The 17,085-nt window shown below is 35.8% G+C and overlaps 1 protein-coding gene across 19 annotated transcripts in view; it reads right to left on the bottom strand.

The window, feature by feature from the left end:
- SYNE1 (spectrin repeat containing nuclear envelope protein 1) overlaps positions 1 to 17,085 on the bottom strand; it is a 523,271-nt gene that overhangs the window by 383,393 nt on the left and 122,793 nt on the right. For 16 of the 19 annotated variants that reach the window (XM_021936839.2, XM_021936840.2, XM_021936853.2 and 13 more), the window contains 5 exons: positions 9,946 to 9,966; positions 9,388 to 9,480; positions 8,581 to 8,759; positions 3,642 to 3,838; positions 776 to 885 (listed from right to left, as the gene is read on the bottom strand). In XM_021936839.2, coding sequence (XP_021792531.2) covers positions 776 to 885; positions 3,642 to 3,838; positions 8,581 to 8,759; positions 9,388 to 9,480; positions 9,946 to 9,966 — 600 coding nt within the window. The remainder of the gene's footprint in view (positions 1 to 775; positions 886 to 3,641; positions 3,839 to 8,580; positions 8,760 to 9,387; positions 9,481 to 9,945; positions 9,967 to 17,085) is intronic. The other 3 variants (XM_031667714.1, XM_021936844.2, XM_021936849.2) reach the window with 1 other exon arrangement.

Below are 17,085 nucleotides of genomic sequence, written 5' to 3'. Positions count from 1 at the left end.
ACTGTACATACATATGATGACCTGCAGAATTCTTTATAATGTCCATGGAAGAAGAAAATTATAAAATTGTATGGATACTATAATTCTATTTTTATTAAAATATTATATGTATCTTCCATATACATATGCAAATGTTGGAAATTAACATCAACATATTAATTTTTTCTAGTATAGGTTCTCTCTAGAAGGTCAAATACAACTTTTTCCTTTTCCTTTTTTTCCTGATTTAAAAAATTTATGACAATTAACATGTAATTTGAGCAGCATGAAAAATGTTAATGTTATTTAAATTATTTAAAGCCTGAAAAATCTAACCACAGTGAATAATTAGAACTTACAAATTGTGCCTTATTTCCCATATGTTCGCTGTCAATAGATATATTAAAATCCAAAAGTCAAAATTAGATTTTATCAGATCAACCAGAGCGAGGGGATTCAAGATCTATATGTTCAAATGTATGACAGAAATACGACTACTTCAATTCTCAGATCACTAAAATGGAGTTCCCAACACTGCTATCTTTTCTCAATTTGAGTGTATCAGCATCACATAGTCTTACATTTATTATCAGCAATGCTTTCTCTAACATATTCAACATGCAAACCAGAAAAACCTTTTCCTTTAATCATCGCCCCATTTGGTGGTATCTTTTTTAAATCAGTTGCTCTCATATTAAAATGCATTCAAATTTAATTTTTTGAGAACAGCATACTCAAAAATCTGAGTCACCATCATTGCATATACTAGCAATACTTGAAGAAAGCAAATACCTACATCATCCTCTTGCCCATCAGTGCCTGCATTGTGGATGTCAGGATAATGTTTCAGAAACTGGGCTACATAGGTCATGATAGACTTCTCATCTGGTTTATCCACATCAACATCTGAAAAAACAAAAAATGAAATGTGAATAAATTAATTAGCATTCATTGGATTTTAATAATACAAGCTTTAATATCTAGCTATCATACCAAAAACACTAAGCGCAGAAGGAAAACAGAAGCACTATTTAGAATTTTGGAGGGGGAGGAGGGTAAATCAAATTTAGTCTGGACATTACATGATGGAAATTATATTATTCAGAAAGATGATACATTTTAACAAACGGCATTTAAGAAAGTAGCATATATGTCATTTAAATAAGACATACAGTATCTCATGAGACAGTATTTCACAAATATGAGATACTGTATGGTTACTCAAACATTCTGTCTAGTTAACTGAACATAAATAATATGTAAATTTTAGAACTGGCATAAATAGGTAGTACAAAAATGCTTACAAGTGTGACACTGAATGACAGTTCATATACTATATATGGCCAAATATAGACAAGTCTCTTCTCTGCCCCCACAAATTTTACTTTAGAAGAAAGGGAGATGCCTTATATTCCATTTCCTGGGCAGCCTCTTTGTGGAGCATTCTCTCCAAATTACAGTGCTTTGAGCAATCAAGCACTCTTCGAGGGAAACTGCCTGAGAAGGCCACAATCACCGTGATTTTGAAGCTTATAGATATTTATCCAATACAAACGGTAAAAATCAGGCAAATAGATTTATACAGAGTTAGTAATTATACATGGAAGTAAGAATGCATAAGTAAAAAATGCTGTAAACAAGTCTTTTAAATATCAATTTTAAAGGCAGACAATGATTATGTCTTCAGAGCAATTTATAGAGCAAAAAGCAAACCAAATTGCTACAATAAAGTATAAAACTAATCTAATCTTTTGTACAAGTTCTTTTTGGTCAGAGGTATAATTTCTAAGACTTCCAATGTAGGGTTTAAAGAGTGCTACAATTCACACCATTTAAAAGGAAGCAAAGATAACAAATTCTGAAATTGGTTAAATGACTCAAAGGTGATGAGTCAAACCGTTGACTAAAACTTTTTTTTCAGGAAATATGAAAGTCGAAAGAAAAGCAATATTTAATACATGATTTAACATAGTATATGCTGTTAACTATATATGTAAATCATAAAATCATTATTATAATAGACTTGGAGTACTTAATCTGTATCCCTAAAAGCTTATACATCCAAGTTGGTTAAATAACTTTCTGAAGGGGAAGTTCTCATTAAGAAATTAGAAGAAAGTCTTATATCTAGGATAGCCTTGTATTTAGGCAACCTCAGTTTTTGACCATCAAAGAAAATATTAAGATCTTGCGGTCTGGTGGATATGAAAGAATCAGGTATATTCTTTTTTCATCCCACTCTAGGAATAATGTCAGCTCTGTTACATCCTCTGAAATTGATGGCTGGAATACGTGTTTTTCCCTTGATTTATTTTTGTGCAGAGAGAAGGCAGAAAGCCCTTTGATATCCTAGTGAAAGTGGGGGTGGGGGCAGAGTGGGACTCAAAACAGAATCCTAAAATGTCAAGGAATCTCTATGGGGCCCTTCATCTTCAAAGAAACCTAACTGGGTCTCTGTAACTTACTCTTAGAAACACAAGTCTATCCTCTTTGTTTCAGAGCTAGGGAAGTTCAGTCTGAAATTCCATCGTTAAAAATAATTTTCAGTGGATCCCATGAAGATAGAGAGTAGAATGGTGGTTACCAGAGGCCAGGAAGGGTAGAGAGGAGAGGGGAAAAATAATTTGCTTTCACTGTGTATTTACATTTCTGCATTCACTGATATAAATATCCATACTTGACAACCCACATAAATTATCTGTGACATTTGGAACTTCACTTTGATACTTTTGTTTCAACATAGCTAACAACTTACTAGTTTATAAAAGTTTATCAAAGGCATCTAAATTGTCTTTTGAAGGCTTGAAAGAGTTCATTCCATTTCCAAAAAGTCTTAACACTCACAGCCTTACCAAAAAAATGTACCAAACAATTAAAATGACAACTATTAGTCAAATATTTATGTAGTTTGCTGATTGACACCAAAACACTGCATGGTTAAAAACATTTCTAAGTATGAATAATCTACATCTTCCAGACCTCTGAGATTATATATTATCCTGTCACCCTCCCCTCATACACCCTCCCCTCATTCTAAAACTTTCATTCCACCCTTAAGTATATTAAGTCCCGTTCACCTGACTGATATACCAATGCCAAAGTGTTGTTTGGAGCAATGAAATCATATTTTACCCCAACCAAGGTGGTAGATATTTATCCAGAAGAAAATTGATGCAGGAAAATACCATTACTTCCCACTTTTCTCCAGCTTTCCAGCTTGGAAGAATCTTGGAAGTCATGTGTATTTCTGAGTTTAAGAAAGTTAAGACATTTAAACCCTCAGCCGGGCACGGTGGCTCACGCCTGTAATCCCAGCACTTTGGGAGGCCGAGGCGGGCAGATCACGAGGTCAGAAGATCAAGACCATCCTGGCTAACATGGTGAAACCCCATCTCTACTAAAAAGTACAAAAAAATTAGCCGGGCGTGGTGGCGGACACCTGTATTCCCAGCTACTCGGGAGGCTGAGACAGAAGAATGGCGTGAACCCGGGAGGCGGAGCTTGCAGTGAGCCAAGATCGCGCCACTGCACTCCAGCCTGGGTGACAGAGTGAGACTCCGTCTCAAAAAAAAAAAAAAAGAAAAGAAAAGAAAAGAAAAAAGAAAAAGACATTTAAACCCTCTGTGTTAACATATACAGCAGTCAATGATTATTCAGCCTACCTTCAGGATCTAGCAGTCTTGGGATCCCCAGTTCCGTTTCGGCGATAGTGAAAGCATCCTCCAGATTTTCTCGGTTGGATCTGCCTTTCACTTTCTCCAAGTCCACCAGTTCGGGTCGAATGGCATGAATAACTGAATGAAAGGCAACCCCGCTTCTCCAACTCTTCCCAAAATCTTTTACTTCTATTCCAGTCTGCCTTTGTGTTATAAAAACATAAAATGATGTCACATTCTGAATAGATACAAGGACTTTCTTCAAGGCCTCATGCAAAATCCAGTGCTTTTCACCAACAATATGCAGAGAACTGTATCAGTTCATTGTGTTTGAGAAAAATTAAAGAAAACAAAATTTTTAGGGGGTAACAAGATAAGATGTCGAAATTCCAGTTCTATATTTAGAGATTTCTATGTTGGATTTTTCGGTAATTAAGATAGTTAATTTAAAGCATATTTTTACATTCATTTTATAAAGAAAAATCAATTTAGAGAAAAATGCTGAAAAATTTTAAGAAAACAAATTATAAAGATGCCAAACGTGATAGTAATTAACCACTGTATATTTTTTGTAGAGAGATCTAACACGTTTCTAATGGGAAGCAGCACTGTGTTGTACACAGGTTATTACAGACTAAGATAATGTGGCTAAATGCTTTCCAATGCAATAGAACAGACAAATGCAAATATTGCAATTATATCTCTCAAGTGTTCACAAGGGACCCTGTATTCCACCTAAATGCAAACAATAATTCCAATTACTCCACCAATAAAACTGTTTGTAAACTCCTTTTTTGTAATTGTCTTGAGGGCAAAGCCCTGGTGGTAAATCTTTTTTCTTTGGTGGTGGATTTGATTAACTCAAAGCCAGTTATTAAGAAACTGATTTCAAGTTAGTAGTCATATTTTGCCTTTGGAAAGCAGAAATGAGGCAAGTTCATAATGAATGATTTTTTTTTCTACATGTAATTTATCAATTATAAAGGCAGTTCCAAAAACAGAGTTGTAAAGATGATTTTGAGCATTAGCTGTACCCCTTGATTAAGTGGAGGGCCTGCAAATATGATCACTTAACTAGGGAACATTCAATGGATAAAGTCATCTGGTCATCTGGTAGTTTCTTTTTAAAAAGTTAGTCTCATTAACCTTATAGTTGTTGCTAAATAAAGCAAAAATATCACTCAAGTAATTTTTACTAAAATTTCAAAATTTTCATGAAAAATACAACCTGAATGGTATGCTGATTAATATAACAAGTTTATAAATGTCCATTATTATTACTATTATTATTATTATTATTGAGACAGAGTCTCACTCATTCTGTTGCCCAGGCTGGAGTGCAGTGGCACAATCTTGGCTCACTGCAATCTCCACCTCCCAGGCTCAAGGGATTCTTGTGCCTCAGCCTCCCAAATAGCTGGGATTTCAGGCATGTGCCACAACACCTGGCTAATTTTTGTATTTTTAGTAGAGACAGGGTTTCATCATGTTGGCCAGGCTGGTCTCAAATTCCTGGCCTCAAGTGATCCACCCGCCTCGGCCTCAAAAGTGCTAGAATTGCAGGTGTGAGCCACCACGCCCAGCCTATCCTTAAATTTTATTGCAGACAACTTCTCAATCACTTTAAAACATGTTTTACCAATGTACACCGTTTGCATAAAATATATTATGCATCATTGAGCCTGATCATTGGCTTCATCTACAAATATCCTAAAAACAATTTTATGAGATTCCAGTAATTGTAAAGTAATCTTGAATCTTCTCTTAGTTATTTTCAAGCTTATTTCTCTGGTAGTATGGATATAATTTTTTTCAGCAGACAGCTGACATCCATGCAGGTTGAACAGTATGTCCTTTTTATCTATTCATTTGTAATCCATCTCTGACTTAATTTTATTTTTCTTTGCCCACATTTCCTCATTTAAAAATTTTTTTTACCCTGTTAAGCCACTTCAAATTAGTTTTTAACAAAATTCAGTGGGGTGTAAATACATAATTAGTTAATAAATATTCACCATGTAATTAGCTATTTCTAATTTTCTTGAACTTGTTTATTGTTTTAGACATTTTCAAAGAGAAAGACATAATATGCTTTTCTAAACATTTACTATACTGAAATAATTAAAAACGTTTCAGCATGTTTTATTTCTTCTATATTTGTTGAAAAAATATATGTAGGTATACACACACACACACACACACACACACGCTGTTTCCTATTACATCAGTTAAAGTCAGTTAAAGTAGTAGGTAATATTCCTTAAAAGTTTTAGTTTAAACCTCTTATTTGAGTATTTTAGATACAAACCCAAAGAAAACTTAGACACACCATTTAAAGAAGTGATGAAGGGTGACCAATTTATAAGCATTTCTGACCTCTAATATGTATTTACTTCAAGTTACTTTGAATAACTATGGCTACACATATATTTATTTTGTTACCTTACTAATTTTTGTCCAAAAATATAATTGTTCTGCTTATATATGTGATAATAGGTATGTAAATGTAAGATATGCTATAACTTAATGCTTTTATTTCTGATAATATGTGCTGATAGTGGATGAAATTAGTTTTAAAAATTAGAGGACTTAACTATCATATGTTACTGAAACCATTTTTAATTTATTTCTCAAATATTTTTAAACTTTATATGAAAACAGTGGATACATCCTGATAACTAGTTTAGTGTTTACTGGATGTTTTATCATTTCCCACCATCTTCAATCTTATGAGTGTGATGAACTTCCAAACTAGAGTCCCACGAAATATTATTATTTTAGGAATAACATCACTCATACCTCAAAATGGATACAGATTCTAAAGTCTTTCACACATGTTAGATAATAAGTTGCCTGAAAAGTACATACCGGGATAGTATAAAAGGCAGTTTTTAGAAAAAATTATCAACGGTTTGGTAGCATCATGGAATCATGTGTTCATTACAGAATTTTTATGGCAGAGAAAAGTCATCACCCCAAACCTCTATAATTTATGCAGCTACAAAAGAAATGGATCTTATAGATTGCTCACGGGTGGAGAATCCTCAGGCCCAGGATTCTGGACATTGGCCTAGATAAGGAAAGTAAAACTTCCACTGATGTTACCAATATATAAGTTGTAGCAATGACTTTGAGCTGTCACCAGACTCTTGCACATCTTCGAAACCCAACATAGCATGCATGAAACTAAATTAAATGCTGGATAATTCCAACAGCATTAAATTTGAGTTTACTTCAAGCTACTGTTTTATTAAAAGAAAATCAATTTGTTTTTGGTTAATTTAATGCCGTGTGAAGCAATGGACCACAGAATACCACCTTGACATTATTGCAAAGTTTAATTGCAATAGCATCGTGACACATCAGCACGCAGTCACCAGTCTTCTCCCTACCCAGTTAAGTTGTAAGAGACATTCGTAAAGCCACCGTGGATGCAATTAAACAGTGTTCCAGCAATGTGGGAAGGGTTTTTTTAATTTCATTTCTACTCCAGATTCTAAAGTGCCACAAAGCTTTGTTTTCAGAAATATATTTGACTACAACTCGAATCATGAAAACATATCCCGAATTAGAAAACCAGCAACACACTTTAAAAGTTAAACAAAACAACATAAATTAGTAACACTAATTACATCCTTTCTGTTTCTCTTTATTTTCTTATTTTTGCTCTTCAAACACCTTAAAAATAGAACTCCCTATGTTTAGCACCTCAATATTTTATAATAAGTACTTGTTTACAACTGTTTTCCAGAAGTAGAGAATCAAATTCAGATTAGATTTAAGCATGCAAAACAAGATAAAAAATGAGTAATTTTACACGATGTTTAGGAAAATCAAACAAAAGCATACACTACATGAAAGTACTTACCCCTGACCACATCAGACGGCAAAATACTTATATGGTCAACTGAAAATTCCATTGAAATTGCTATGAGAAAATACTTTTTGAGAGCACTATTTTTTTTTCTTTTCTTTTCTTTCTTTCTTCCTTTTTTTTTTTTTTTTTTTTTTTTGAGATGGAGTCTAGCTCTGTAAACAGGCTGGAGTGCAAAGCAATCTCCGGTCTCAGCTCACCCATAGCCTCCACCTCCCAGGTTCAAGCGTTCTGAACACTCCAGCCTCCTGAGTAGCTGGGTTTACTGGCATACAGCCACCATGCCCAGCTAATTTCTGTACTTTTATTAGAGATGAGGGTTTCACCATATTGCCAAGGCTGGTCTCGATCTCCTGAACTCAAGTGATCTGCCTGCCTCAGCCTCCCAAATTATAGGGATTATAGGCATGAGTCACTGTACCTGTCTGAGAGCAGTCATTTTCTATCCACTATTATCATATAAATGTATACACATGTAAATTTATTATGCCTAGAGGAAAACCGAAAACTAGATGCAAATTCTCAGCTCACAAAGCTAGAGTTGACAAAAAAATCTACACTCTGGATAAAAAATGAGACCAAAGGGAAAAAATTTAAAAACTAAAATTGCTAGAAAGTTTCAGAACATAAAAAAAAAAAATGTTTTTGGAATGTGTACCTTAGTTCACATTTTTCTTAAATAGAACATACTAGTCTCACGAAGAGATAACCAAGTTTAAACTTCGAATTTATTTATGTAAAGATTATTTAATAGGAGCAGAAACTCTAAACAATGACCTAAATAGAATTAGCCCTCACGCTACTCAAAATTTAGGATTAATCAGTTTAATTAATTAGGCCCAAAAACATGAATAAAGAAAAAATTAATTTTATAAGAGCATTTTCCTAGAGTCTTAGTGGTGATTTGTGTTTATATCTCAATTCAAGGAAAGAGTGAAACAAGCACTAAAGCAAAGTCATTCATTCAAATGTCTCTTCACAGTTTGCAATCATTAGAAGGTGCAATTAGTAATACATTCATAACTCAAATTATTTATGGATTGCAAATTTAGACAAACTCTTGATACTTACTTGCCAGCCGTGTACTGAACCCACTTTAATAAAGCCTTCTTAGCATTTCCTTGGATCTTGGTGGTCACCTTCCGTTTACTTGGTGGGCTGGGAGTCTCAGAGCTAACTATGCTGTCCACGGAGGATGCGCTGCTGGACAAAGACTGGAGCTGGGGCAGGTTGCTGGTCAACTCTTCGATCTGTTTGAGAGTTAACAGCCAGCAAAAATAGAAGCATTATCTTTGTTATTATTTCCTCGGATGTTTTACTTTTCCACCTACAAATGAGTTATGTTAACACCCTTGACATTCCTGACAAAATGCAAGCTCCTAAAAGGCATGATTAATATTTTACTCCTCTTAGCACTTCCCATTCCACCCCAGCTGTATCTTACACACATTTATAGAATACATGAATGAATTAATCAACTAAAACCTACTGGTTAGAACAATTATTCTGGATAAAATGGCAAGTTCATTTCTCTCCTTCATGTCTAAAAGGAGTTTAGAACTGCTCCCTTCCAAAGAAAACAGAAAAGTTTCCTAAGCTCCTTCTGCAACATATTTCATCTTCATTGTAAGGTGCTAACTTTTCAGATTGGGCACCTCTGCCGGAGTACTTTGGGATTTGAGATTCCATGTGCAACAGCTTTGCAAGGGAGAAGAGGAAATTCTGCTACCAAAGAAACAACGTATGTGTGAAAGGTACATTTCTGCTAAGTTAAGGATCAACCCCAAAGATATGACAAATGAGAGCATTATTAAAATGGCCACCACCATCTCCCTCCATGACATTGCATCAACTAAAAAAGGAACTGTAGCACAATACCTGGAAATATAGAATAATGGTCCACATCAATCCAAGAACTATTGAGGGTCGGCCGTCAGCTATATCGGTGGAGTTAATGTTGACTAATTTAATCTGTTTAAAAAAGAGAAACTGTACTAGTAATGTACTAGAATATTATAACTCATTTAATTATGTAGCAATTAGGCCTTTAGTAGACATCAATATGCTCTGATCATGCCTATGTAATGGTACACGGGAGTAAGTAGAGTGAGGTATCGAAACAAGCACATGGTTTCAGTGAAAATTTCAGGGGGATTTGTTAGGTGTACAAAGTAAAAACTATAAAATGGATTTCAGAAACTTCTTTTGTTTAAGGTTGAAAAAATATAACATGCAGGGAATTACCAGCAAAAATGCCAAACAGAAAAAAAAAATGTTATTCTTTATATTTAGAGGTTGACTGGAGCTTAAGAGAAACCGCAATGAGAAGTTTAAGAAGATGCACTTACTTTGAAGTTCGTTACCAAATAGCATGAAACTTATGCTCCCTTTTACCTATAAAAATCAGGAGTTAAGAATTCTAAAATTTGTACTAACCGGTGATCCTCTGTGCATGGACTGACATGAAAAACAAAGGGAGAAGATAATAGATATACATAAATCATCTTTCAAAATCAGCGTTATTTGTTCAAAGGGAATAAAGAGGTAGGTAGTCAGTTTAGAACCTGACTGTGGTAATACGTTTTAAAGAAAAACAAAGGAAAGGCAAGAAATAGCAAAATAGAGACTATTAGCATTCAGTTCCCTACTTTTGGACAATGACATATAAAGCATTCAGGAGAGACGTCAATCCATGTAAAATTGTCCCCAATTATTCATGCTAATGTTTTCCCAGCTACTACAAAGTTATTTGCTAAGTCCCCCAAAAATGGATTTATATGGTTAAATCTATCTCATTCAATTTCTATAACCTACCATCAAAAACATCCTTTTAGTAATTCTTAAACACAAATCAGAAACAATAATAATAAAGTACTCCTCAGACCTCTAGCTCAATAATTCTCAGCCAAGATTTCATGAAGTGTGTTATTAATAAAAAGCTCAGCTGTTTGTACATTTTTTATTTAAAAAACTTTTGTCAGATGCAAAATCATTTCACAAATACTTTACTCCTGAAAGTTTAAATTTACTTGTTTTACATCACAGGGGTGGAGTAAAAGCTGGCACAAAAATTGTAAATGATTCGAGGTATGCCTATGGGATTTTTGTCTCACTGGTGAAGTTCATTCATCAGGTTCAATGACAGATAATAAAAATTGAGAACCGGCATAGATTATAAACTTGTATATCTACTTCTTTTGGATCAAGCAGTGTAAGACATTTAATATATGTTTGTGGAAAATAAAGAACACCAGGTTTTTTTTAACTTTTTGTGAAAGAATATACTATGATCTCTAGGATCGTTGTGAGAGTTTCATTTTACAACTTCTCCAGAATTTTCCCACATCCATTTTAGCATGTATACACCAAACATTTATAATATATGCTAATATCCATAAGATTAATGCATTTCATAGGGGAAAATTGCTTCCTTTTCTTTGTGTATCATTTTTTTTAAATGCTATTGAATATAATTTGAAATATCCTACCTCAACCCAGTTCCAACTGTACTTAGAATTGTACATTGTTAACATATTCAATCTATTACAGAACCTAAGGGTCTTTTGCCTAACTTGTGAAAAAAAATGTTTTTCATGATTATCTGCCCTAAAATGTGTTTCACAATGAGTTTAGGGAGCACAGGTTGGTTTGTCTGTTTATTTAACCTCCCATCTCTTGCAAAATCCTATTGAATTTACAATACATTCTTAATAGCCTAGGAGGGTAGGATGGGCAATAGAGACACATCCAAAGAGACTGAAGAATTTCCAGAAGCCAGAAAGAAGATGGGACCATATTGACAGATAAAACCAGAGCAGAAGGATGTTGAGCCAGAGGTTCTCAAAGTGTGATTCCCAGAGCCACAGCAAGCACATGCCCTGGAAACTTGTTAGGGATGTATAGTCTGAGACTTCATCTTGGACCCATTAAACCAGAAACTAAGGAAGTGAGGCTCTGGAAAGTGTGTTAAAACCTTCAGGTGATTCTGATGCACATTAGTGCTTCAGAATGCTAGACTAGGCCATTGTACCTGGCCCATGTAATCTGGAGAAGTCTGAGTTATAAGACAGAGGCTTGAATTGAATGAATTATTATTTGTGTCCCTCCAAAATCCATATTTTGAAATGTAACTCCCAATGTGACTGTATTTGGAGAATGGGTCTTTAAAGAGATAACTGAAATTAAATAAGTTCATAAGCATGGGGCTCTAATCCAATAAGATTTTTTTTTTTAATTTTTTGAGACGAGTCTCACTCTTACCTAGGAGGGAGTGCAGTGGCATGAACTTGGCTTGCTGCAACCTCCACCTCCCAGGTTCAAGCTATTCTCCTGTCTCAGATGGGATTACAGGCATGCGCCACCATGCCCGGTTAATTTTTGTATCTTTAGTAGAGATGGGGTTTTGGCCAGGCTGGTCTCAGACTCCTGACATCAAGCAATCTAGCCACCTTGGCCTCCCAAAGTGCTGGTATTAGAGGAGATAGCCACCATGCCAGGCCCAATGAGATTAGTGTTCTTAAAAAAGATGAAGAGAAACTATCATCAGAGTGAACATGCAACCTACAGAATGAAAGAAAATTTTTGCAATCTATCCATATGACAGAGGGCTAATACCCAGAATCTACAAGGAACTTAAACAAATTTACAAGAAAAAAAACAAACAACCCCATCAAAAAGTGGGCAAAGATATGAACAGACACTTCTCAAAAGAAGACATCTATGTGGCCAACAAACAAATGAAAAAAAGCTCATCATCACTAGTCTTTAGAGAAATGTAAATCAAAACCACAATGAATGGCAATCATTAAAAAGTCAGGAAACAACAGATGCTGGAGAGGATGTAGAGAATTAGGAACACTTTTACACTCTTAGTGGGAGTGTAAATTAGTTCAACCATTGTGGTAGACAGTGTGGCGATCCCTCAAGGATCTAGAACCAGAAATACCATTTGACCCAGCAATCCTATTACTGGGTATATACCCAAAGGATTATAAATCATTCTACTATAAGGGCATGTGCACACATATGTTTATTGCAGCACTATTCACAATAGCAAAGACTTAGAAACAACCCAAATGCCCATTAATGACATACTGGATAAAGAAAATGTGGCACATATACACCATGGAATACTATGCAGCCATAAAAAAGGATGAGTTCATGTTCTTTGCAGGGACATGGATGAAGCTGGAAACCATCATTCTCAGCAAACTAACACAAAGAACACTGCAATTCTCACTCATAAGTGAGAAAACCAAACACTGCATGTTCTCACTCATAAGTGGGAGTTGAACAATGAGAATACATGGACACAGGGAGGGAAACATCATACACCAGTGCCTGTCAGGGGGTGGGAGACTAGGGGAGCTAGCATTAGGAGATACCTAATGTAGATGATGGGTTGATGGGTGCAGCAAACCACCATGGCATGTGTATACCTATGTAACAAACCTGCATGTTCTGCACAAGTATCCCAGAACTTAAAGAATAATAAAAAAAATTTTTTTTAATTATTTCTTATTATTATACTTTAAGTTCTAGGGTACATGTGCATAATGTGCAGGTTTGTTACATATGTATACTTGTGCCATGTTGCTGTGCTGCACCCATCAACTCGTCAGCACCCATCAACTCGTCATTTACATCAGGTATAACTCCCAATGCAATCCCTCCCCCCTCCCCCCTCCCCATGATAGGCTCCGGTGTGTGATGTTCCCCTTCCCGAGTCCAAGTGATCTCATTGTTCAGTTCCCACCTATGAGTGAGAACATGTGGTGTTTGGTTTTCTGTTCTTGTGATAGTTTGCTAAGAATGATGGTTTCCAGCTGCATCCATGTCCCTACAAAGGACACAAACTCATCCTTTTTTATGGCTACATAGTATTCCATGGTGTATATGTGCCACATTTTCTTAATCCAGTCTGTCACTGATGGACATTTGGGTTGATTCCAAGTCTTTGCTATTGTAATTTTTTTGAAAAAACAATGAATACAAAAAAAGATGAAGAGACGCCAAAGATTGATCTTTCTCTCCACACTCACACAGAGAAAATGTCACACAAGGATGCAAAGAGAAAGGAACTGTCACAAGCCAGTAAGAGACGCTTCCCCAGAAAATAGTCCTGGGGCACCTTGATCCTGGACTTCTTACCCCGAAAACTCTGAAAAAATTAATTTCTGTAGTTTAAGCCACCACCCAGTCTGTGATATTCTGTTATGGCAGCCAAAGTCGGCTGATACACAGCTCACAGATGTTTAAAAAAATATTTGAGATCAGGCACGGTGACTCACGCCTGTAATCCCAGCATTTTGGGAAGCCAAGGTAGGCTGATAGCTTGAGGTCAGGAGTTCAAGACCAGCCTGGCCAACATGACAAAACCCCATCACTACTAAAAATACAAAAATTAGCTAGGCTTGGTGGTGCATGCCTGTAGTCCCAGCTACTCAGGAGGCTGAGGCAGGAGAATCGCTTGAACCTGGGAGATGGAGGTTGCAGTAAGCCAAGTTCGTGCCTCTGCACTTCAGCCTGGGCAACAAAGCAAGACTCTGTCCCCAAAAAACAACGACAACAAAAATAAGGAAGAAAAAAATTTGAATTATTTGGAAATTAATTTCAAAAACTCTCAGGAAAAATCCATATTACTAGCTTTTCTTGACAAATTTGAAAACTTAATGAATAAATCCATTACCGCTTTCCACTAGTTGCTTTCTACAATGAGGTATCAGGTTCCTCATTCTCAACAATAATGCAAGTAGTCAACTGCCTGTCTTATTTAATACATAACTTAAAGGAATTTTAATCATTAATTACATTTTAATAAAAGTCTAGATGACTGGCTTTTCTTAGTAAATTAGAAAACCTGGGATCGCAGTTCTTGCAGTTCACTGAGGTTACTTTAGTTGGAACTATTTGCTCCCCTCTTCAAGACAGGACACAGGACCACTCAGTTCTCCTGTTACCACACTTAGCCTGGTACTCACCTCATTCCTCTACATCACCTTTCTGGACCTCACAGGAACCTGAATTTATGGCCCCTATCTGCACTCTGATGGGCAGTGGTTGGCTCCCTGTATTACTGTTCTGAATGATCTACCTGACACCTCGCTGGAGAAGGAAACTTGTGGAAAGTGGTGATGGATCTATTCACCAGAGTCACATTTACACATTTCTTATCAGATTCTTACATATGTTTTTTCAATAGCCCTGCAAATAAGAGAAAAGCTAAGGACACTGTTAGGGTTTCCCCAGTAAAATGAGGAATACCTTCATTATTCCCTAAGTCAAGCTAAATAAGAATAAAAGGACTAAATAAATGTCCTGTTACAAAAAGAAAGAAATTCCAAATGGAAGACAAAGTCAGTACAAAGATCAAAAGACAAATTTCTAAAAATACAATTGAGACATAAGTCTTAACTTGTAAAGATGTATGCTAAGATAATAAGTGGGAGTGCACTAAAGAACCTTCCAAAAAAACTCATTACTTCCCACAGCCAAACATTCTGTGAGGCCGTGGGATATAGAAGTGCAAGAGAGTGTGGCCAAAAAGAATGTTTCAGGGAGATATGGGGAGGGGGTGATTTTTAAAAGATTAAGAGACTTGTGGGGAAAAAACAGAAATTCTTTCATTTTGTTCCGATTCTCAAGACATTACTTTTGGTGCTTAGCAAATATATTTAAACTTTATTCTTTATTACTTTGGGTTGTTCTATGAAAATGGACATTGTGAAAACAAGTCTTCTTTACAAACAATGCCTTTCGTAGGTTAAGTTGTTAAAGTTTTCTCCAAGGCTTCCAAGTTAATAAGAGGAATTTTGTTTTTGTATTCCTGCCGATCAATATAACTCAGAATGAAATCGGACACTACTGTCATACAGCTGAAATGGGAGAATGAATGATCTGAAAAACTCTAACTTTGTTTTTCATTTTTATTTTTTTAAGAGAAAGAGTCTCACTCTGTCGCTCAGGCTGAAGTGCAATCACAGCTCACTGTAGCCTCGACCTCCCAGGCTCAAGAGATCCTCCCACCTCAGCCTCTCAAGTAGCTGGGACCATAGGCACATGCCACCACCTCTGGCTAATTTGTTTGTTTGTTTGTTTGTTTAGAGACAAGGTCTCACCATGTTGCCCAGGCTGGTCTCAAACTCCAGGGCTCAAGCCATTCGCATGCCCTTCCGTCCCCAAGTGCTGGGATTAGAGGTGTGAGCCATTGCACCTGGTCCTGAAAAACTCTAAATATCCTGTTTAACAAGGCTTCATTCAGCTTTCGATGAAAATTAATGAAAGGTGAGCAGAAAGAAGAGAAAACCTTCAATAAGAATGAGATTAGTGTGATATGGAAACACTCTCTGATATTGCATAAGAAGCTAAAGTTGTTTTTCACACTATCCTAATGCCTGGAATCTCTCTTGGGCATGAAGTTTGCACAACTGACTGAAATGTATACTGATTCATTGCATTACCAACTTATCAATAATGTAAATTATTTAAGGGCTAGAATCTAAGTTTTCTGTAAATTTGTATTTTCTAGAGTTCCTGTCTTATAGAAAGTCATCAATTAGACATTTGTAAAGTAATTGAATTAATTCGGTGCACATAAACTGAGAAGGAAATAACTGAATGGGTCTATTTTCCAGAAGTAATCTGGATCTCCATTTATAAAACTAGCTTTGGTATTAGCAAGCACAGACTTCCTAAATTCCCACAAATTAGAAAAGGCTAAATGTAAGAGGATTGGTGCAACCCTGTTGGAGGGAAATATGGTAATATCTACCAAAATTACATGTGCATTTACCTTTTGACTTAGCAAGCACGCATCTAGAAGATACACCTCCAGTTATATGGAAGCACTTATGCACATAGTTATTAACTGCATCATTGTTTGTGTTTGAAAAATGCTAGAAACAACCCAATTCCCATTCATAAGAGAGTGGTTGAATAAACAATGGCATATCTAGGCAACGGGACACTGTGTAACTGTAAAAATAGCGGAGAAATCACTATGAACTGATGTGGGGTGGTTTCCAGGATATACTGATAAGTGAAAAAAGCAAAATGCATCTATGGTATGCTATCCTTCATGTAAGAAAGAAGGGAATATATGAAAACACATCTTATTTGTGGGGGAAAAAACGCAAAATATATGTCAGAAACTAGAGGGACTGGTTACCTAAAGGTGGGAAATGCAGCTAGAGGCAGGGAATGAGAATGGAGTAGTAGGGATGAGGAAGGGGTTTGACTTCTTTAAATATAGCGTTTATTATTTTAGAACCATAATAATGTCCCACTCTTCAAAACAAATAAAATTGACCAGGATGGCGGTGGGGCACAAAATAGAACACAAACAACAACAAATAAACCTATCTCTGTAACAAATGATGACATACTCCCACTGAAAGGGATGGGGAATAATAGAACTAATGTAACAACATTTCAAAAATAGTTTTTTGACTGGATACTGTAATGCTAAAGACACACACACACAAAAAAACCTATATACAAATCCTGTTCTCTAGTTTGTAAATCTGTTTCTCACAGGGGCATGGGTTAGTGACATACTCATCACTAAAAGGAACAAAG

The sequence above is a fragment of the Papio anubis genome, chromosome 6 (genome assembly GCF_008728515.1).
Source record: "Papio anubis isolate 15944 chromosome 6, Panubis1.0, whole genome shotgun sequence".
Taxonomy (NCBI): domain Eukaryota; kingdom Metazoa; phylum Chordata; class Mammalia; order Primates; family Cercopithecidae; genus Papio; species Papio anubis.
Note: the sequence above shows the minus strand (reverse complement) of the source record. Positions and strands in the feature narration are given on the sequence as shown.